The sequence below is a fragment of the Podarcis muralis genome, chromosome Z, assembly GCF_964188315.1.
Source record: "Podarcis muralis chromosome Z, rPodMur119.hap1.1, whole genome shotgun sequence".
Classification (NCBI taxonomy): domain Eukaryota; kingdom Metazoa; phylum Chordata; class Lepidosauria; order Squamata; family Lacertidae; genus Podarcis; species Podarcis muralis.
In genome coordinates, this window is record NC_135673.1 from 47,729,257 (window position 1) to 47,752,069 (window position 22,813).

A 22,813-nucleotide genomic window follows, 5' to 3' on the forward strand; every position below is an offset into this window, starting at 1 on the left:
AAATCTTTCCTTAGTAAAGCTGCATGCCATTAGCACTGGCAGAACAAAGGAACTGCCTTGCTTTTCTGGGATGGAGAAAAAACCCACAATTTTAATCTGTGAAACAGAAGCTCTAACACATTGCTCAGAAGTAGTTTATGCCTGAAGATGTACCTTTTTCTTGTACTGACGTTTTGGAACAGTGTGCAGGGAAGCTGTGAATGATCCTTGGTTTGCTCTCTGCTTGCAGCTGAAAGCTTCTGTTTGATTCACAAATCAAATTTCAGAGAAGCCGCTGCCCCACCCGCTGGGCTGGATCTGTGATCTGTCTGCCCTGGAGCTTAGAGGCAGGTGAGGAGAGCTACTTGCTGGGAGTTTTGCTGTGTAATGCAAAGTTTCTAGACAGTGGGGAGGGGGCTTTTAAACAGCTCAGGCTTCTGTCAGCATGCTCTCATTTGCTGGCAGGAAGTGTTGTGACTTGCTGCTTAGAATTACAATTCTAAGATGAATGCTGGGCTTCCAGAATTAACTTTCTGGGCGTGGAAGAATGTTCCATATTTTGCTGTGGGGCTAAGTGGAGAAACAGATCTGCTATCCTCTGAAATCTGGACGGGGCGAGGTAAGGAGACTGAAACAATTTCGGGGATCCAAAGCGGGAAGTCTTGGCTCAGTGTTGCTGCAGTGTGGCAAAATGAATTCTTGAGGCTAAGCTGACTTGCAAGATTCCCCTCTCTTTTTACATTTAACTTCCTCTTTACCACTGGTGTCTTAAGCAGTCCTTTTGATAGAAGTGTACAGGAGATGGAATTCAGTGGAGACAAACCTTAAGATTAGAGTTTTTCTTGTGAAAAAATAAGACCAGTTTTGAGCAGTGTCTTATGTTTTTGGGCAGGCTACGATGGCGGACTAATAGCTCTGTAGTTCTGGTTTGCTTCTCCAAGAAAGCAATGAGTATAATGAGAGCAATGCTGGTCTGTCATTCTCCACCCCAAGTCATTTTTTCTAGATATAAGCAAAGGAACTGTGCCCTTAAATATGATTCCAAAACTCACAGTACGCTATTATAAAAGAGCCAATCAAAATAGTGAGGAGGTTTTTTTTACTTCTCTCAGTGATTCTTCTGCACACACTTAGGTTTTTAGATCTGACAGTTAATTTTTGTGAAGTAGGAGAAGTGATTTTTTTGTGGGGGGGGGAGGCTTTCGTGGGATGGGACACTTCTTTGCAGAGCATTCTAAGTAAATATTTTTTGCTGATTTGATATGTGAAGCTACAATTTAGGTAATGGGAGGTATTTTCAAGGTTGCTCTAGACCAGTGTTTCCCAACCTTTTTTGGGCAAAGGCACACTTGTTTGATGAAAAAAATCTCGAGGCACACCACCATTACAGCCCCGTGACGTCAGCGCGCAGCGTCACGCCGGGAGGGACGCACGAAAGTGTAACTTTCAATTTTTTCCCCTCCCCCTTGCCGGGGAACCTCCAAGCTTTGGGGGTGGGGGGGGAGGAGGCAGCAAAGCGAGGGACTGAGGGACTCCTCCAACGACAAGGGTTGGGGAAGAAGAGAAAGGGCTATTCCGCTCCAGTCACGGGAGGGGAATATGTACTGGCCCAACTGGTGTGCGGTCTTCGGAAAGCAGGGTGCGGGAAGGAAGCCTAGGCTCAGGGTCCACCGACCTCGGCGGAGAAAGGCAACAACCGGAGCCGATGACGAGCCGGCGCGTGAGTGCAGCGGCTGGCCTCGAGCTCGGGAAGCTGCGCGCGGCGATGTTGACGCGGGGCGCGCGAGAGCTTGGGGGCGGGGCGGGAGAGAGAGAGAAAGAGTTGGCAGCACCAGGCGCTGTTACTTATTGCGCTGTGGACGCTGCCAGCAACTGCAGTGGTTGTGCGGCGGCTGCCGCCGCAGAACGTCCTCGTCAGTCAGCTGAGCTGCCTGGCGGCGTAGGGAGCCGAGGGGCGGGGCTTCCTTTCTGAAGGAGCTGAGGGTGGGGGTCCTCCGGCACCTTCGGCGAAACGGCGCCGGCCCAGAGCGCTTCTAGGAGGCTGCCTTTGTGCGCGACGTAAAGCCCTCTTTCCCTCCCTCCAGCCCCGTGTCACATGTGGAAAAGGGGGCTGGATCCAGTGACGCAACTCGGAAAACTGTTAGGGAAGCCAGAGCAGGAAAGTGAGTGGGAGGCGGCAGCGCCGCTTTAACCCACGTTTCCTTTTTGAAAGAGAAACCAGTGTTTCCCAACCTTTTTTGGACTCGCTCGCGGCACACCAGGCAACATCTCGCGGCACACTAGTGTGCCGCGGAACACCGGTTGGGAAACACTGCTCTAGACAGGAGTGTGTTGATGTTTTAAGTCAAGAATTAAGTTATCTAGTAATGAGATGCTGCGTTGAGCGAGATGAGCGCGCAACCCTAGAGTCGGTCACGACTGGCCCGTATGGGCAGGGGTACCTTTACCTTTACCTTTAATGAGATGCTGCAAGCTCCAGTGTTGAAAACAAACTTTCTTGTTGTCTTCATTCTGACACTTGTAATGTGATACATGGTCCATGAAGCTATTGCAAAATGGGCTTTGGATCTTTATGTAAATCTTCATTTGCTCTAGAGTGAGAGCTGGGGTTGGGGTGTGTGTGTGAGAAGCTGAGCAGGATTCTGGAAGGGGAGTTCCTGCCATCTACAACCCCCCTGGCTCCTTGTTGTGGGGCTGTTTAGGCAGGGCTTTGTGGTTGCAATCCTGCACAGAGAAGAGCACCTAAAATCCCTTGACTTCAGAGATGCCAAGCACCTATGGGATTTTGCAGCCTATATACTGCCGGGTTGACCTCTTCTTTGATTAGAGAATCAAAGATGCTGCAACGATTTCTTAACTTGTCCATTTAGCCTTAGAACAGGCAGCAGTAGGTTAAATTAAACATAAACTGTCCCATTAGAAATGGAATAAATGGGCTGCCCAACAGCTCTAGGGACCTCCAGTTGTTTTGGATTGCAACTCCAAACCAGCCCCACCCAGCATTGACAAGAGCATCCGAAGAGCCTGCTGGATCAGACCGGTGGCCCACCTAGCCTGGCATTCTCTTCTTCCAGCGGCCAACCAGATGGTTATGGGGAGCCCACAATCAGGATCCAAGCACAAGAGCACTCTTCCCCCTTGCAGTTTCCAGCTGGCGGCTTTCAGAAGCATTATTACTATTATTTATACTCCTCCCATCTGGCTGGGTTTCCCACTCTGGGCGACTTCCAACAGAATATTAAAATAGTCTATTAAACACTAAAAGCTTCCCTAAACAGGGCTGCCTTCAAATTTCTTCTAAAAGTCTGGTAGTTGTTTTTCTCTTTGACATCTGGTGGGAGGGCGTTTCACAGGGCGGGTGCCACTACCGAGAAGGCCCTCTGCCTGGTTCCCTGTAACTTGGCTTCTCGCAGGGAGGGAACTGCTAGAAGGCCCTCGGAGTTGGACCTCAGTGTCCGGGCAGAACAATGGGGGGTGGAGACGCTCCTTCAGGTATACAGGACCAAGGTCATTTAGGGCTTTAAAGGTCAGCACCAACACTTTGAATTGTGCTCGGAAATGTACGGGGAATTAATGTAGGTCTTTCAAGACTAATGTTATGTGGTCTCGGCAGCCACTCTTGTCACTAGTCTAGCTGCCTCATTCTGGATTAGTTATAGTTTCCGGGTCACCTTCAAAGGTAGCCCCACATAGAGTGCATTGCAGTAGTCCAAGTGAGAGATAACTAGAGCATGCACCACTCTGGGCAGGTAGGGTCTCATCCTGCCTACCAGATGGAGCTGATAAACAGCTGCCAGGATACAGAATTGACCTGTGCCTCCATGGACAGCTGTGAGTCCAGAATGCCTCCCAAGCTGTGCACCTGGTCCTTCAGGGGCACAGTTACCCCATTCAGGACCAGGGAGTCCTCTACACCTGCCTGCCTCCTGTCCCACCAAAACAGTACTTCTGTCTTGTCAGGATTCAACCTCAATCTGTTAGCAGCCATCCATCCTCCAACCACCTCCAGACACTCAACACAGGACCTTCACCGCCTTCACTGGTTCCGATTTGAAAGAGAGGTAGAGCTGGGCATCATCCGCATATTAATGAACACCCAGCCCAAACCCCGTGATCTCTCCCAGCATCTGCATGTAGATGTTGAAAAGCATGGGGGACAGGAGGGAACCCTGAGGCACCCCATAAGTGAGAGCCCAGGGGTCTGAACACTCATCCCCCACTAACACTTTCTGAACACAGCCCAGGAGAAAGGAGCGGAACCATTATATAACAGTGCCCCCAGCTCCCAGCCCTGCTAGGTGGTCCAGAAGGATGTTATGGTTGATGGTATCAAAAGCCACTGAGAGTTCCAGCAGAACTAGGAAACAGCTCTCACCTTTGTCCCTAGCCCGCCGGAGATCATCAACCAGTGCGACCAAGGCAGTTTCAGTCCCGTGATGAGGCCTGAATCACTGGAAGGGATCCAAATGGTCTGCTTCTTCCAGGTGTGCCTGGAGTTGCTCAGCAACCACTCGCTCTATCACCTTGTTCAAGAATGGAAGATTTGAGACTAGTTGGCCATATTGGCCGGGTCTAAAGATGTTTTTTAAAGAAGCGGTTTAATGACTGCCTCTTTCAGTGGGCCTGGGAATTCTCCCTCACGGAGGGAAGCATTCCCCACCCCGCGAAGCCCATCGCCCAGCCCATCATCCAGTTCTAGACTACGATTCTCATCATCCCTGGTCAGCAGGGCCATAGGATTTCATTGGTGCCTCTAGGCATGTGCCCCACACTCTGAGCTTTCTCCCCCCCCCCCCCCAAAGAAAAAGCAAGTCTCTAGCTCTCATAGAACTTTATGAGACAAAATGCGCAGGTACTTCTTGAGTGATTTCTGTGAAATGAGGGTGTGGTGTAGCCACGTTGTATATTTTTATTGGTACTGAGGAATGCGCCCTGTTGCTATCAGACAGAAGTAGCACCTCCCCCCCCCTCTGTGTGAAATCAATACCTTGTGATCTCCACAATTGGGACTAGTAGGACATAATGGAACGGTCTCCCTCGGGAGGTGTGGACTCTCCTTCCTTCCAGGTTTCAAAGCAGAGGTTGGGCACCCATCTGTCATGGATGCTTGAGCTGAGATTCCTGCATTGCAGGGGATGGACTGGATGACTCTTGGGGTCCCTTCCAATTCTACAATTCTATTGATTCCCATGGTAAGGTTTGTGGAGGTGACTGTCTCTCTAATTTTGTGTTTTGCTGCACTCCCCATGGCAGCCACTTTGTCCTATGCCCCCGCACAACAGTTCTTTGGGGACTGGTACCCCCTGTGTTCTCTCATGTGATAACCTAAAAAAAAATTCTCTCTCCAAGCCAGCTTGATGGGGGGGGGGGGGGAGTGTGTTAGGTGTAGTTCAGATGGCTACTTAGCCAAAATGGGTTTAGTATTTCACTGCCTCCCACTTAATCTGTCTTGCAAAGCAGGATATGTGAAATTGCAGGGTGAAATGAGAGCCTCTAAACCTTCAAGTTTTGTAAGTAATTTCTTTGTCGTATTATTAACAAGGTTCACTAAAACAATATTAGAAAACATTTTAACAAAAGAGGGTAACTGTTAGCTGTGTTGTTGTTTTCTTCAAACAACAACACACAAACATATTGGCAGTGACATAATAATAATAATAATAATAATAATAATAATATGTGGGATTTTCACAAGTTTGCCGATAATGAAATCTCAATTCCATTTCACTCACTTCCTCTGAAGACAAAAGAAGATTTCAGAATAGCTTGTGAGGCCTGAATTGCAGCTCAGTTCAGATAATGTTGGGCTTGGCCAGGGAGGGGCCGGCTCATGGCTCTGGTTCCAAACCATTTCAGAACATAAGTAGCAAAGAAAACAGCTGATAGCCTCTGTCTCCCATCCCACATTGAGGACTGGCACCTTTAATCTGTTGCCAAGTTAATAAATAGTTTATATATATATTTAAATTATTCTGATTAGTTTTAGGAGTTCTCCTCCTACTAAATTTTAATGGCCCAGAAAGCCCCAGCTCCACTGCTTGCGTGCCTGCCTGCCTCTCTCTTTGAAGACTTCTCCCATTCGAGCATTTATTCCATCGTTCCCCAACATGCTGCTGTTTTTTGGGACTACAGCTCCTATCAGCCAGCATAGCTCATTGGAGTTGTAGTCCAAAACAGCTGATCTGTGGGCAGGGGTGGGAAAACTGAGGCCTGGGAGCCAAATGTAGTCATTTTGGGCTGGCCTCCTCAAGCCACTTCCCTCACACTTGCTGCCCTGGGGCTTCCTCAAGATGTTGGGTTTTTTGCCTGGCTGGGGTGCATAATGATCAGTGATAACCACTTTTGCTCGCCTGAGTGGAGAGAGGTGTGTGGAACATGTGTGCGTGTGTGTGTGTAGGGGTCTTTTGCATGTCTGGAATCTGACACTTGGCTCACTTTTGCCCCAGATGAAATGAGGCCCCCGGTCTAAAGAAGCTTCCTCCCCCTTGCTCTAGTCCAGTGTTTCCGAAACTGGGGTCCCCCAGCTGTTTTCTGGACTACCAACATCCCTAGCTAGCAGGACCAGTGGTCAGGGACAATGTGAACTGTAGTCCCAAAACAGCTGGAGACCCAAACTTGGGAAACGCTGCCTGGGGCATTAGAAAATCCTTGATTGCGGAAACACTCATGGCTTGGTGTGGGCGTGTTTCTTTTTTCTTGCTAGGAATGCCTTCGCTGGCAGTTTGAAATTTATTTTATTTCATTCCTGTTAGAATGTGTTGTTTATGATCTGCAGTGTTTGTGCCGTCTCGGTCCTAATCTTTGTGGCCTAATGGCAGCCTCTGCCTGACTGCTTGAGAGCTGTGGTGACCTTGCTGAGTTTTATTTGTTTTCTTTCCTTGGGAGGTGGTGGACCCAGTAAAAGAACTGTTGAAAGATGCTGAAAGCTGCTGGCTTTCAGGTAGAGGAATGTGGAAAGGTTTCACTCCTCATACCTTTAAGGAGATTGAGTAAGTACTCTGCTCTGCCGGCTCCAAGAGTTCTTTATTCTATTTTTTTGTAATCTCTGCTTGTTGCTGCTGCTAAACAGTTAGATGATATGAGAGCTTAACCTTTTTGATCCTGGATTCTTCTGAGTGTAGGTCACTTGGAACAGAAAGTGACTGGATTTCTTTTCTTCAAATTTTTGTTTGTATAACTTCCACAGTATGTGTGGAAAGGGCTTCGGGACAGAAAAATAAAACCCCACCCTGAAAAAGGCCCATTCAAACACAGAGGAAACAAAACCATCCTAAAGCAAAGCTATTATAAGGGTACAACAGCAACTAATAGTACTAGTACTATGAGTAGTAATAATGGTAGTAGTATTAATACAGCAACATCAGGAGGGCCAGAGGTCTCTTAAAAGATACATTGGGTAGATGTGAAAGGTATTATCCTTCACATTTTTAGAAATGTATATTTTAGTGTGGCAGCACTCACTCTTTGGGACTCCTTATGGTTGGCATCAGGCAAACACCTTCGCTGTGCTCTTTTCAGTGAAAATATGTGTCTTACCAAGCCTATCCAGACATGTAGGAATTTGACATGTGTTTTAATCTGGTTTTTACCTTAGCATTGATTTTAATCATTTTTGAATGTTTTAAATTGTTTTTAACAACAATGACCAATGGCTCATCTAGTCCAGCACTATGTTCTGACAGTGGTCAAGAGCATGCCCTAATTGGAAGCACCCAGGCAGGACCCAACTCATGATTCCCAGCCAGTGTTAGAAATTCAGATACATATAAGCCAGGCACCAAATGGCTCCTTAAACCAGGATGGCTCCTTAAGCCCAAACAAAATGCCTAGTTGCCATTTGGGGGCCAGACGGCTCAAAAGTTGTATTTTTTAATAGGACATTTCAGTTCCTGAAATTCATTCCGAATGTGCAGATAAAATATAACAGATAGAATTCTACAGAATGTCTTGCTAGTGTGTGAAAACAGGATCCACAGGCATGTACCTCCAAATGGTAGAGACGTCAGGTGCCAATCCTGGTATCCAGGCATCTTCACTTGGTTGTAAGTGGCTACTAGCCAAGTGCAAACTTCACTTGCTGAATTTCAAATGCTCTATCCCAGCAATGGATATTCAGAGACATATCACCCTTGACGGTGGCGGGTTGCTGGCCATCACTGCCTCCATTGTTTTAACTATGGAGTGGCAGTCATCCTTCCTGCACTTGAACTGGGCTTTGAAGGACCTCCAGAGGGAAGTGCAGCTGTGGGGGACTCCTAGATTATATCTACACCTCCAGACTTGGGGTTGTGGGGAAGGGGGGGGGCACAGGATTGGCCCCGTGCTCACTGGGAGACATAACCTGGTGTCAGGGACCAGCACCCCATTCCTGCGTTGCAGGGGTTGGACTAAATAATCCCCAGGGTCCCTTCCAACTCTACGATTCCTCCTGCTTGCCTCCCCCCCCCCAAACTGTTCTGAGGCTTTTCCCCAATCTCCTAGATCATATTTGGGGAGAGTGCAGGGTGCATGTTTGAGCATGGAGGGGGGAGAGGAGGAAAATCTCATTGTGCATAAGGGAATCCTTGCACTGACAACGGGATGCTTACTTAGCACTCTGTTGGATACAAGCCCAGGGATGTTTCAGTTTAATGACCCCCTGGATGAACTAATTTCTAGATCCAGTATACCTGAAGGAGCGTCTCCACCCCCATCGTTCTATGCAGACACTGAGGTCCAGTTCTGAGGGCCTTCTGGCGGTTCCCTCCCTGCGAGAAACCAAGTTACAGGAAACCAGGCAGAGGGCCTTCTCGGTAGTGGCACCCGCCCTGTGGAACACCCTCCCACTAGATGTCAAAAACAACTACCAGATTTTTAGAAGACATCTGAAGGCAGCCCTGTTTAGGGAAGCTTTTAATGTTTAACAGATTATTGTATTTTAATATTTTGTTGGAAGCCGCCAAGAGTGGCTGGGGAAACCCATCCAGATGGGCGGGCTATAAATAATAAATTATTATTATTATTATTATTATTATTATTATTATTATTATTATTATTATTATTATTATTATTATTATTATTGATAAGAACATAAAACCAGGCCAATGGCCCACCCGGTCCAGCATCCATCCTGTTCTCACAGCAGCCAAGCAGATGCCAATGGTAATGGAAATCCCCCAAGTGGGACTTGAGCATATTACCTCTCTTCCCTCCTGCAGCCTCCAGCAACTGGTACTCAAGAGGCGTTGCTGCCTCCAGCTATGAAGGCGGAGCATAGCCATTGTGGATAGTTGCCATCAATAGTTGCCTCCCCCATCTAAGTTGGTGGCCATTACTGCCTCTTGTGGGACTTGAGTTCCATAGTTTTATCCCCAAATGTTTTGGACTACAACTCCCATCATCCCGGACTGAGGCTTCTGGGAGCTGTAGTCCAGAACCAAGCAGACTGCTGAAGTGCATTTGCAATGTGAAAGAAGGGAAGCTCCTTTTGCACTAGCTGTTGTGATCAACACAGGAGAATTTCCATTATGCTTTGCTTCTGGTTAGAGGAAAGGACACCCACAGCATAATTAATAGCCTATTTCTCCATGGTTCATGTCTATTGTCTGAATGAAACCAGCTGGGCAGGCACAGGTGGGAAAATTAATTCCGATTCCTTGGCGCCACCCCTGGCCCTTTTTGTGAGCCAGGTTCAAATGTTTAAGGACTAGCTAGAACTTCGTAAAATACTCATAATTCTGTATGCTAGTGTCAAATTCTGGCCTAAAGAGAGAGGCTCGCCCTGTGTAGACAGACTCTTCCTCCCTGCTTGCTGTTTCTTGTAGCTCTGGCACAGCTTGAAATATCCACGGGTCATGGGCTGGCTTGTTTACAAGCAGTCATCTAATATACATTCCAGTGGTGGCTACCCAAAGGAAAAATAAATAAACATGAGTTTAAACCAGATGTTGCGAGGGTCCCCCTGCCACAAGCACTGAGCATAGGATGGGCAACACCCAATACCCCTCTCTTGAGCACATCTCCATCTCACTTCCCGTCACCCTCAAATGTGATCCTCCAGTACTTACTGTCTAGCCCTGCTTCTGCCCTGCAGGAAATGTGCTGTTGACTTCTGATAATGCCTCTTGCTTGCCTGAGGGGGAGAGAGAGAGAAGGAAGAAACTAGCCTACTAATGGCTAGAGCAGGGGTCAGCAACCTAAGGCCCATGGGCTGGAAGCAACCCGCAGAGGTCGTTTGACTGGTCCACGAGCCACCGCTGAGCTGCCCGCCCACGCGCTGTGCTAGACCGGTGCAGCGTGGTATGGGAACTCACTTCTGCGGCACCGAAAATCATGTCTGTTCATGCGTAGATGCCAAAAATGCACGTCTGCGCAGACGCTGAAAATCATGGGTATGCACGCTCATGCACACGCATGATCTGGCCCAGGCAAGATAAACCTTGCTGACCCTGGGCTAGAGTGTCTGGAACCTGGAAGACTAGGGTTCAAATCCTCACTGGGCCTTGAAGCTCACTTCGGGCAGTCACTGCCTCTCAGCCTAACCTGCCTCAGAGGGTTGTTGTGGAGATTGAACAAGGAGGAGGAGAACCACATAGGCCACCATGATCTCCTTGGTTGGGTGGGGGAAGCAGGATAGAAATGCAATAATTAAATACAGGCAGTCTTACAGTTGTTGCTCTGCCTGCTTCTGCCTCTGGCCCACTGGATGAAAAAGTCTCCACATAGCTGCCGCAGGATGTGAACAGAAGTGGCTTTAAGGGGGTCAGCCACAGCATGTGAAGGAGCAAAGTGAAACGTGGGCGTGCACATAGGGCACCGCCCATTGGGAGCATGCCTGTGAATATTAGTAGCTAGTTCATGTGGAAAGGAAAGTGCCAGGGCTCTTAACTATGACCTGCAAATGGCACACACACACACACACAAAAGCATTTGACACTAGCTGAAACATTGGTGGCAGCCCATTCATCAGGTGAAGTGGATCATGCTCTAGACCAGGCAGCTGCTGCCTTTCCCCTGCCTCCTTGTCTCCTAGGCAGGGCTGTGAGTCTGGCCTTAGTCAGCATGATCTAATTGTGCCGGCTTCTCCCACAGGATTGCCCTGCCAGCTGGGCGTTCCCTGGCCTCTCCCTGGCCTCGTGGTTTACTCCCTTGTCATGGCATCCGATTGCATTCAGAAAGCAAAAGCCAACGTTTAACTAATTTGAGATTAATGCCTCCCTTGAGTGAACAAATAGCAACATTGTCATCGAGACAATGTCAGCAGTCTTTTGGGTGGGTTCCCTGTAAGCACGCTTGGAAGCAAGTTCCGAGCCCTTATAATCGTGTGGCTTTTTAAAAATCAGATAGTTGCAGGTTATGTCACAGCTGCTAGGATGCTGATTTCATAGTTTCTCAGACTGCACCAGATTTAATGGATGTTGGAAAGGTGTTTTGTTAGCAGTAGCTAAACTTCTAGGCAACTCAGAGTAAAGTAGCCCACAATGGAGGTTCTTAACGCTAAGGCAGCAGGATCTGGTATGTTTTCTAGTCTGTTCTAATGTAAGTATTGGGGAGGAATTGCAGCCGGCTGGCTGGAGCACTTACTCTGCATGCAGAAAGTTCAAAGGCTCCATTGTTAGGTGATGGGCAAGAGGCTTCTCCAGGGACTCGGGCAGAACACAAGAAGTGTGCTGCAGAATCAGTCACAGGCTCATCTAGTCCAGCATCATGTTATAGTGACCAGCCAGAGAACAGCTGCCGGTCAAAGGAATCATAGAACTGTAGAGTTGGAAGGGACCACGAGGGCCATCTAGTCCCAACTCCCTGCAATGCCCAACGTGGGGCTCAAACCCACAACCCTGAGATTAAGAGTTTTCTTTACCCACTGAGCTATCCCAGGGGTGGGGGATCTCTGGCTCTGAGAGCCACTCCTGAGTTTTTGTGTACCACTTTGAGCCCAGACCTATTTGTAGAAAATGCAGTAGATTAATTAATTAATTGACTATGGCTCTGACTGTGCTGCTGAGTATGCATGACGTTCGTTTGCCCTAATCTAACAAGTGTTAGAAAGCAAGAAGAATGTGTAAGCGGCTATTCATTTAAGGGAGTTTGGCTAGAGCAGAGAATGGAAGTGTTGAACAGGGAAAAGGAAGCGCAAAGATGATGGAATAAAACACGGAGGGTGTGGATGAAAAAATGCAGAAGCAGAGATGCTCTTGAGCTGTGGAACTGAGCCATAGCTCAGTTGCAGAGCACATTTCTTGCATGCAGAAGGTCCCAGGTTCAATGCTCAGCATCTCTGGGTGAGGCTGGGGGAGGCCCCTCTCTGAATCCTTGGAGAACTGCCGTCTGTCAGTGCAGACACTACTGAGCTACATGGACCATTGGCAGCTTCCAGAGTGCCTGTCCATCACCATCCAAAATGATGGGAATCACAGAATTGCAAGTTGGAAGGGACCCAGAGGGCCATCTTGTAGTTCAGTTTCCTGCAGTGCAGGAATCCTTCCCACAGCTATCCCTGGGAGGGCGTGAACCACAAACCTTCTGGTTAACACTGACCCATTGTACCACCTGGGGGTAATAGTGCTGCAGCACTTGGGAAATGTTTTGACCTGAAGGGAACTGAAGGGAGAAGCAGAATCCAAACCTGCATATGTCTCTCTTGCAGGACCAGGTGTGCACAAAGAGCCCCCGAAAATAGCAACTCAGCCAGTTAACACAGTGATTCCCAAACCTTTCCCCATAAACCTGGTTCCATAAACTCACCCCCAGTGCCCCCTACCCTGTAAAAAGCATTATTCAGAATAGCAGTTTGCACAACCTGCTAAGGGCAAGAGGAAAACAGAAAAGCCAGAACAGTAACAATTAATTGCACATTGATTCAGAATCCAATTAAAACTATTTCATTTAATTAATTCAGCAGATATGATCCAGTGACACCAGCTTTTCAAAGTCTGATAGTCATTGACACCTCCAGCCCCCCTCTGCTGCCCACTTGCCTCCCCTAGGTAATTCCCCCTTCCTGCTCCCCCCAGGGGGGGCATTGCTTTGGGAACCACTAAGTTAGAAGGTTGAAGGACCCTTTCATCTGCTCTCCACCCCTGCAATCTTGTCCTGCAAGATCTCTTCTCTCTTTAAATAAGTTTTAAGGAACACTATAGCCAGTTAACTTCAGAATTATCTTTCAGCAACAAACAGAGCCTCTGGCACGGAAGGAATTTGATAAACAAGGAAGTAAATTAATCCTTCAGGCTTTGAAGGGATGATGGCAAAAAAGAGGAGGAGATATTTAATCTGAAAACACCCTCCTCTCCTCTTACTGAGCTTATTGGAATGGGTGGTAGGAGCCAGCCCCATGAATAGAGGATCTTTCCCATCTGATGTCTCCTTCACACATTAACTTTTGCTTCCCGAGAGGAAATATTCAGCTGCATTCCCACCAAACATTTAAAGCAGCACCCTGCCACTCTAGTTTAAATGAATATGGCTTCCCCCAGAGAATCCTGGGAAGTCCAGTTTGTGAAGGGTACTGAGAATTGTTAGGAGACTTCTATTCCCCTTCTAGAGCTTCGGTTTCCAAAGTCTCCTGTGAAGAAGGGTTGGTTGTTAAACCACTCTGAGAATTGTTTAGGCGAGCCCATCAAGGCATGTAGAAATCTGACATTTGTTTTAAGCTGGTTTTTAGCTTTTATTTTAATTATTTTTGAATGTTGCAAAATGTTGTTTTAAAATGTTTCTTTAATGGATATATATATATATATATATATATATATATATATATATATGCTCATATATATATGGACGCGGGTGGCGCTGTGGGTTAAAGCCTCAGCGCCTAGGACTTGCCGATCGAAAGGTCGGCGGTTCGAATCCCCGCGGCGGGGTGCGCTCCCGTCGTTCGGTCCCAGCGCCTGCCAACCTAGCAGTTCGAAAGCACCTTCGGGTGCAAGTAGATAAATAGGGACCGCTTACCAGCTTACGTGTGCTGCGCTGGCTCGCCAGATGCAGCTTGTCACGCTGGCCACGTGACCCGGAAGTGTCTGCGGACAGCGCTGGCTCCCAGCCTATAGAGTGAGATGAGCGCACAACCCTAGAGTCTGGCAAGACTGGCCCGTACGGGCAGGGGTACCTTTACCTTTTTACATACATACATACATATATATATATATATATATATATATATATATATATATATATATGCTTTCGTAGATTTTCACGGGTATAGGAATGCAGGTTTTGGTGTCCTCGGGTGTCTTCCCGTGTAAAAGTTGGGGTGTCTAGGCGACGTTTCGACGAGGTCTCACTCGTCATCTTCAGGCTGGTGCTTTCGGCTTCTTGTTACTGGAATACTTGTTACTGAGATCCTGCTCTGTTCCAGTAACAAGAAGCCGAAAGCACCAGCCTGAAGATGACGAGTGAGACCTCGTCGAAACGTCGCCTAGACACCCCAACTTTTACACGGGAAGACACCCGAGGACACCAAAACCTGCATATATATATATATATATATATATATATATATATATATATATATATGGTGTTTTACCTTTCACAAAATGTTTTGAGGTTACAACTGAGCAGTATATGTAAATTTTGAGAAATAAGCCAATAAAGTAGCGGAAAGGGAAGTTGGAATGATTCCATCACAGCCAGAAAAGTTTGGGGACTTTCCTGTGCTCACATGTAAATGAAGAGCCCCTGCATCAACTGGGAGCTTCCCTGTGACATAAGATTTGTGGGACTTGGAACTGAGAGGAGCCAATGCTTTGTTGCACCAATGATGCTCTCTGTGGTCTGCATGCGATGGATGAATACAGGATGCTAGGGGCTCTCCCCTATCGACTTTGCTGCTGCTTCCTGCATAGGAATCCTCTGCCATGTGGAACTGGAGTTTCTCTCTCAAACAGGCTTCAGAAAGGGGTTCGGTGGCTCATAAAACTATTCTGCTCTGCCTAGAGCTGAAAACTGACCCTTGAACCCACATCCCAATTGCTGCATCCTCTAAGCAGGCCTCTGTGGCACCTCTGGGTGGGGGGACGACTCCTCCAGAGCCTCTTTTCTTCCATTTTAAAACAGCAGAAGTGGTTTTATTAGTGCTCTCTGCTTTCAGAAACAGGAGCTGACCTCACTCTCTCCGTGTTTAATAGAGTCAACGAAGCATTACTAACCATTGCATGCGTCTTTCTCTCCACCCTGCCCCTCTTTCTGTCCCCCAACAGGACTTGAAAAGCCAACAGCAGTGATTTCCACTTGGTGTCTGCTGTGATTTTACTGTGTTCCTGGCTCAGAGGGCGACTGCCCCCCACGCAAGACAATATATAGGTAAGGCGAACCATGTGGTGCTTCAACTTATTTGTATATTTATCACAGCGGTTCTCCAAGGAGGAGGAAGAGGCCATGGAAATGCCTGCTTTTCTTCCTCCCACCTCACATTCTGCATCCTCACAACAAATCCTGCTTAGAGAAACTCAGAAACTGTATGGCTGGGTTCAAATTCATGGAAAATGGGGCTATGAATTAGGCATGAGGACTGTTGCTCTGCCTTCACTGTTGGAGGCAACCATGCTTCTGAACACCAGTTGCCGGAAAACACAGGTGAGGAGAGGGCTCTTGTGTGCCAATCCTGCTTGTGGGCTTTTTTCCCTTTCGGGCATCTGGTTGGCCCCTGTGAGAACAGGATGCTGGACTAGATGGGCCATTGACTTGAATCCAGCAGGGCCCTTTTTTCTTTCTTAGTCTTGACATTCTAACTGAACCACGTGCTGGGGCTTGCCTTTCCAGTTTCCCCCCTCTTGCTTTTCCCTGATAAAGGTTGCTTTCATTTCCCAACATGGGTGTAAACAAGGGTGCACCAGAAGTAACTCCAGCTCACACTAGTAGCATTGTGTGGTTGGCCTGTTGAGACATGAGAGCTGCATCAGTCAGTGAGGCTTGCTCACAACCATCTCTTCACACCAGCAAATGGGAATGCCGGTTCCAGTTGCGGCTGAAGTCTTCCTGTGCTCTGCTCACCTGCAGTTTCTCCCCACCTTCTCCAGGCCCTCCCCCTGGGTGCTGCTCCTTAACCTGTGTTTAAACTGTGGGTGTGTTCCTCAGGTTTTTAGCAGTTGACGAAATAAAACCTCAGCTATTGACTCATTCACTTCCATTAGTCAGTTTAAATGATGTGTGGACTTAAAACAGCCAGTCCCTGAGGTGAATTGATGCATCCAGACCAGCAGACACTTGGTCAGGACTGTTACGCATCTGAATTAGACCCAGCCAAGGTTGGCTGATGTTCAGGTTTAGTTGTTGTTGCATGGCTATTCTGTTGCATGTAGGCAGGTGCTCTCAGCCTTTGCCCAGTGCTGGAGAGTGAGGAGTGGCAGAATATGGAAAACACTTTCTCATTCCCTTTTTATTTTCCTCTTGCAACTATTGTGTAGTGATTTGCTTCACTACAGCACTCTGTGTGTGTATGTGTGTATTATATAAAGGTAAAGGGACCCCTGACAATTAAGTCCAGTCGCAGATGACTCTGGGGTCACGGTGCTCATCTCGCTTTACTGGCCGAGGGAGCCAACGTTTGTCCGCAGGCAGCTTCCGGGTCATGCAGCCAGCATAACTAAGCCGCTTCTGGCGAACCAGGGCAGCGCACAGAAACGCCATTTACCTTCCCACAGGAGCAGAACCTATTTATCTACTTGCACTTGACGTGCTTTTTGAACTGCCCTAGGCTCAGTGGTTTAGATCACAGGGCCACCCGCGTCCTGTGTATTATATATATATGTGTGTATATTTTGAACCACTTCTCCATTGATGCCAGGAAATCCCCAAAGATCCTGTATGCATGGGGAAAATCCCTTTCTAACTGGGTTTTGGCTTGAGCTGGAAGAACTGAGACAACTTTTGTGTGTGTGATTGCACAGAAGCAGCTGTCTATTCCAGTCATCATTGGAGGAGAAAAGAACTGTAGAAGAACCTGCTGGATCAGGCCAATGGCCCGGCTTGTCCAGCACTCTGTTTTCAGTTGCCTTTGGAAGCTGACAAGAAGGACATGAGTGCAACAGTGCTCTCCTCACTTGTGATTCCCAGCAACTGGTATTCAGAAGCATGGAGGTGGAACGTATGTGTCAGAGTTATTAGCCATTGAGAGCTTTATCCTCTATAAATTGGACTAATCCTCTTTTAGAACTATCCAAGGTGGTGGCCATAGCAGCCTCTTGTGGGTGTGAGTTCCACAGTCTAACTTTGAACAGCATGGAAAAGTACCCTTTTCACATCTGTCCTGAATCTTCAAACATGCAGCTTCCTTGGATGTCAACAAGTCCTAGTACAGGGGAGAGGGAGAACAACTTTTCTCTATCCACTATCTCTGTTCCATGCATAATTTTTATGTGCTGCTATCACGTCCCCTCTTAAACTTGCCTTTTCTCTTAAGTAAAAAACCCCAAATGCCTTTCCTCGTAAACTACATAAGCTGGAGCTGGGGAAGGGCTGCAGCTCAGGGGCAGAGGGTCTGCCTTGCATGCAGAGGGTCCCACATTCAGTCTCCAATGGCATCTCCAGGTAGGGCTGGAAGAGAACCCTGCCTGAAACCTTGCAGATCTGCTGCCAGTCAGTGGAGACCAGTGTCTCCCAAACTTGCTGTTTATGGACTACAGTTCACACCATCCCTGACCACTGATCCTGCTAGCTAGAAGTGATGGGAGTTGTAGTCCAACAAAGACCCACGTTTGGGAAACCCTGCCCAAGATCATTTGGAAGGCCATTGCCCGCTTGGTGGGAGGTGAGAACTTAAGAAGAGTCCACCCAGCCTGGCACCCTTTCTGACAGTGGCCACCTGGTGCCTGTGGGAAGCAGGACCCCGGTGCACCAGCCCCCTCCCCAACTTCTGTTTCTGAGCAGCTGGAACTCAGAGGCATAGTGCCTTCAGCAGCGGGAGTGGAACACAGCCATTGTGGCTAGTAGTCACTAGTAGCCTTATGCTCCCTCCCCTTTGCTTTTATGGAATTACGGTGATGGAGAGGCAAGCAGGCTGGCCTTGCTCTATTCAGCTGACCTCTGTGTGTTCCCAGTGCAGAGCTCAGTGTGTCCTGATTGCAAAAGGTGAAAACTGCAAAGCTTAGCAGAATAAAAGCTTTTGTTCAGCAAACAGGGGGAAGAGCGAGTGTTTTGTTCCACTCCTTCTTTCTTGACAGATCCTAAACTGAGCATCAGGCTTCAAAATATATATAGGGATAGTAAGGGCTGGAATGAGGATTGCTAGTGTGGTACCCAGAGGTGCACCTGCCTGGGCCCAGTGTTTTCTGTGCCCTTCAGAGGTTTTTTGATTTGCAGATGTGCCACCTGGCCATAAAAGATGGGCAAGCCCTGGGTCAGAAGGTTAATAAATTCAAGGCTGCTTCCACCACCTCAGCACCAAGGCAGGTGTCCCTATCACCAGCTCATCCATGCCATGTGTTTGGCACAAACTGAGAGCAGGAGAGATTGCGGACTGCATTCAGGCCACGCTGCCTCACAGTGATGGATCCCTGAAGCACATGAGCCAAGCTTCATGCCATGCCCACCATGTTTTACCTACCCTGGTCACCTGCAGTGATCTGGGGCTGGATGGAGTAGAGAATTGCTTCCTGGCACTCAATGGCAGCAGCCAGACTCTGGGCAGGAAGTAAAGAAAGGTTGCCCCAAATATCAGAGGTAGGGAAGCTGCATCTAACCAGTGGACCAGGACATTTCCACCCTCCACTACTTGTGGGCCAAGTCTGACAGGTGGTTGGAGCCAGTAACCCAGCGCGACTCAAGATGCTGCTTCTCCAGATCCCACAATTAGCCAGTATTTTGGGTCTTCAGAAGCTGCTTTCAAGCTCACAGACTGTTTTTCTTGGGGTTTTGAAGGCATCACTGACCAACAGATTGGCAGTGGCAGGCAACCTCTTTGGGGCTCAGACAGGGTTTTACCTCTGCTGCACCTGGTGCCATGTGTGACACAGGACATGGCATATATAATTATTGGGCTGGAAAGGGGCACTGAGCGTGCCATGTTTATTTAACCTTTTCTTGTTTTCTGCCTTCTCCCCCACAACCCTTGTGAAAATGGATTCTTAAGCACACAGAATAAAAAAACAACAACAAAGCACCAAACCTCAGCAAATGTTTGCAACCCCAGACAAACAGGGCCTCCAGACATCTCCATCACCTGGAAGCACATGCTGAAGCCTCTAGCTTGGAACAGCAAGTGGGGCCTATTGAGACGCTCTGCAAACAGAGGCAGGGGGAATGTTCATTGGTGCCAGTTCAAACAAAGGATCCTGGCAGCTGGCCACCTTTAGCCACACAACAAAACACTCTGCTTTGATTCATTTCACAGCACGCTCTTTCCTTTCCTGAGTGGTACCAGGCAGCCCATATTCACCTGAAAACACACAATCCTTTTTTATTATTATTAAATTTAGGAGTGGGGAGCCTTAGGGCCAGGGCACAAATGTGACCCTCTCTTTGGCCCTTGGGATTCTTCCCCAGACCACAGCCCTTCATTGCTCTTTGCTATGTACTCTCCTTGAGTGCTTTTGCCTGGTTGGAAATATGGCCTTGAACTCTGATCATGCCTCTTGCTCATCTGGCTGTGTAGAAAGTACCCTCCTGTGCACAGGTAAAATCTGCCAATTTTTCCCTCTAGCCCCTCCCACCATTGTCCTGTGACCTTTGGGAAGTTGCCCCAAAGGAAATGCAGCCCTTCAGCTGAAGCGGGTTCCCCACCCCTATTTACTTATTTATTTGTTACATTTCCAAGAATATGCACACTGTGTATAACTTGTTCTGCACCATAATCAAAGAATTATAACCCCACTGAGCACTGCACAGTTAATTGCCATCACTTGGAATTTTACTGTGTTATTATCACGGCCTTAGTGGAAAACGCTGTTTTGAATAATGCTTTTTATAAGATAGGGCAATGAGCACTTGGGGAGGAGTTTATGGAACCAAGGATGTGGTGGCATAAAAAAGTTTGAGAACCATTGATTTGCAAGTTTTGTTTTAAACATTTCCGTCCTGGGTGACCAGAAGCCATGACACCTCAACCAGTTAAGAGTAAAGAAGCTACCCAGCATGCTGTCAGTGATAATAAGCCAAAACTTTGGTTCTACGTGAGCCTTGAGGAAACACTCTCCCCAAAACCAGACTGCGAATAAATCACACATGGAAGCATCCTGGCTGGCAGTATTAATGCAATACATTGAGGCTTGGAGGTACCTAAAGAGCTTCCTCCTTGATACTGTTCAGGGTACAGCATCGTTCCTTTGCAAAACCCGTGAGCTTGTGAGATCTTCTCCAAGCCAAATTAGGAGATTTCAGGTCTGCTTGTTGATTGACTTGGATAATAAGAATCTGGGATGGGATATATACACCAGCCTTTCCCAACCTGTTGCCCTCCAGATGTTTCAGGATGGTGGGATTTGTAGTCCAAAATGTCTGGAGAATGCCAAGTTGTGGGGAGGGGTTGTAGACAGAAAACATGTTGTTGTTGTTGTTGTTGTTGTTGTTGTTGTTTAGTCGTTTAGTCGTGTCCAACTCTTCGTGACCCCCTGGACCAGAGCACGCCAGGCACTCCTGTCTTCCACTGCCTCCTGCAGTTTGGTCAGACTCATGTTTGTAGCTTCGAGAACACTGTCCCACCATCTCGTCCTCTGTCGTCCCCTTCTCCTTGTGCCCTCCATCTTTCCCAACATCAGGGTCTTTTCCAGGGAGTCTTTTCTTCTCATGAGGTGGCCAAAGTCTTGGAGCCTCAGCTTCACGATCTGTCCTTCCAGTGAGCACTCAGGGCTGATTTCCTTCAGAATGGAGAGGTTTGATCTTCTTGCAGTCCATGGGACTCTCAAGAGTCTCCTCCAGCACCATAATGACAGTAAACATGGCAGAGTTTAATTAAGGCAGATAACAGGACAGCATGTTCATTGAGAATCCCTTTTATTTTGTAATAAGAACAGGAGACTATAAATCTAAACACTTTGTTAAGTAAAATTTAATTATTGGGAACAGAATCAATATCTTCAGTGTCCTTTATTGGAATAGCTATAATAATCTTGCCTTTTTATTTTTCCACCCCTCCATGTTCTCTATAATATCCACTTTCTTCTTCTGTATAATTGTGTTTGATTTACACTTTCTCTCTTACTAACCTTGTTGAGATATTCATAGAATTATAGAATCACAGAACTGTAGAGTTCTAGCCCACCTTTCTGCAGTGCTGGAATCTCAGCTAAAGCATCCATGACAAGTTGACATCCAACCTCTGCTTAAAAACCTCCAAGGAAGGAGAGGCCACCACCCTCCGAGGGAGTCTCTTCCATGGTCTAACAGCTCTTACTGTCAGAAAGTTCTTCCTGGAATCTCCTTTCTTGTAACTTGAAGCCATTGGTTCGAGTCCTGCCTTCCAGAGCAGGAGAATTTGTCTATAAGTCTTTTAGAGCCATCCAAGTTGATGGCCTTCGGTGCTTCTTCTGGCGGGAGCGAATTCTTCGGTTTAACAGGCAGCCCTGTTCTCAAAAGTAAATGGGGATGGTTAAATATTGATAGCATTAATGGCTTAGCTAGCACACTGCTCTCTCATGCCTGGAGAAATCCCACTGGAGGAGTAGCAGTCACAGCAGCCCATTTTCTGTTGCAGTCTGTTGGGAAAGGAGGGATTTCAAAACTAGACTGGTGCTCCTGATTTTATTCAGTGTTCCTGCTTCTCTTCCACCTCCCGCCTCCCTTTCCCTTGCAGGTGCCTGTTTTAATGCATGAAAATGGCCAGCACTACACAGATATCCAAAGATGAGCTAGAGGAACTCAGGGAGGCCTTTGCCAAAGTCGGTGAGTGTCTATTATGGCTTGCAACACCATGAATTACGCATCCGGGTGTCAGGAGTGGGTGCCTCTGCTCTGGGAGCAGCAAACTGGATCCCAAACACTCTCCAGCGTGGTGTCTCTGTGTGCCAGGTTTGTTCGTGCTGCCCCCTAGTGGGTGATCTTAACCAAGCAGCCAGATAATATGCGGAACAGAGCCAAAAGTCTGAACTGAAAGGAACCAGTGCTATTTAAATGATCATAAAAAGATAGATATATTTATTGAAAATGTATATAATAATAATAATAATAATAATAATAATAATAATAATAATAATAATAATAATAATAATTTGTTATTTAAACGCCTCCCCCCCGATCTGGGCAGCTCCCAACAGAATTAAAAGCACATGAGGTTGTGATCCAGCATCATCCTGTATTTTCCCCGTAACATTAACCCAACATAGCAGAAGCAGTGTTTCCTTCCAAGTAGACCTGGGTTGGTCTTGAGATCTGCAATGGAAGCCTTGCTACTGCTTTAATGCCGCCCTCGTGAGATTCATGGGGGTGGGGGCATGAGAGGGGCTTCTCTGCGGCACTCCCCAAGCTGCAAATTGCCTTCCTTTTCTAAGGAGCCTGTGGCCTCAGCATGGGATGTGCTTTGGAAGTCAGGTCAATAAGCACCTTTTGGGGAGATGGAAAATAAGATCAGGCTGTCCCTCCCATTGCAATGTTGCTTTGATTTCTGTTTGCTGTTTATTCGGTTTCATGGTGTTTATGTATTACTTGGTTTCCTTTCTGCGTTGAGCCGTATGTAGCCCCACCCTGGGACCACATGGTGAAGCACAGGCTACAAATGCATGCCTATATATGAGTATGTACACCTGCTTTCCCCTTTTTATGGGATGCACTCCTTAGTGGGGCGCACCTGTCTCCATCACTATGAACTCCCAGGAGTCATTTGAAAACTTTCCTGTTTACCCAGGCATTTGATGGCTAAGAAATACAGTTCCTGGCAACCCCAAGATCGCTGGATGATAACTGTTTTTAGAATGTTTTAACAATTTAA

The 22,813-nt window shown here is 47.4% G+C and overlaps 1 protein-coding gene across 4 annotated transcripts in view; it reads left to right on the forward strand.

The window, feature by feature from the left end:
• PLS3 (plastin 3) overlaps window positions 1-22,813 on the forward strand; it is a 63,756-nt gene that overhangs the window by 21,033 nt on the left and 19,910 nt on the right. Inside the window, exons 1-3 of one of the 4 annotated variants that reach the window (XM_077922714.1) lie at window positions 312-330; window positions 15,156-15,258; window positions 21,683-21,771. In XM_077922714.1, coding sequence (XP_077778840.1) covers window positions 21,699-21,771 — 73 coding nt within the window. In that variant the 5' untranslated portion in view covers window positions 312-330; window positions 15,156-15,258; window positions 21,683-21,698. Of the gene's footprint in view, window positions 1-311; window positions 331-425; window positions 599-5,040; window positions 5,172-15,155; window positions 15,259-21,682; window positions 21,772-22,813 lie in introns of those variants that run through there. The other 3 variants (XM_028714889.2, XM_077922715.1, XM_028714888.2) reach the window with 3 other exon arrangements.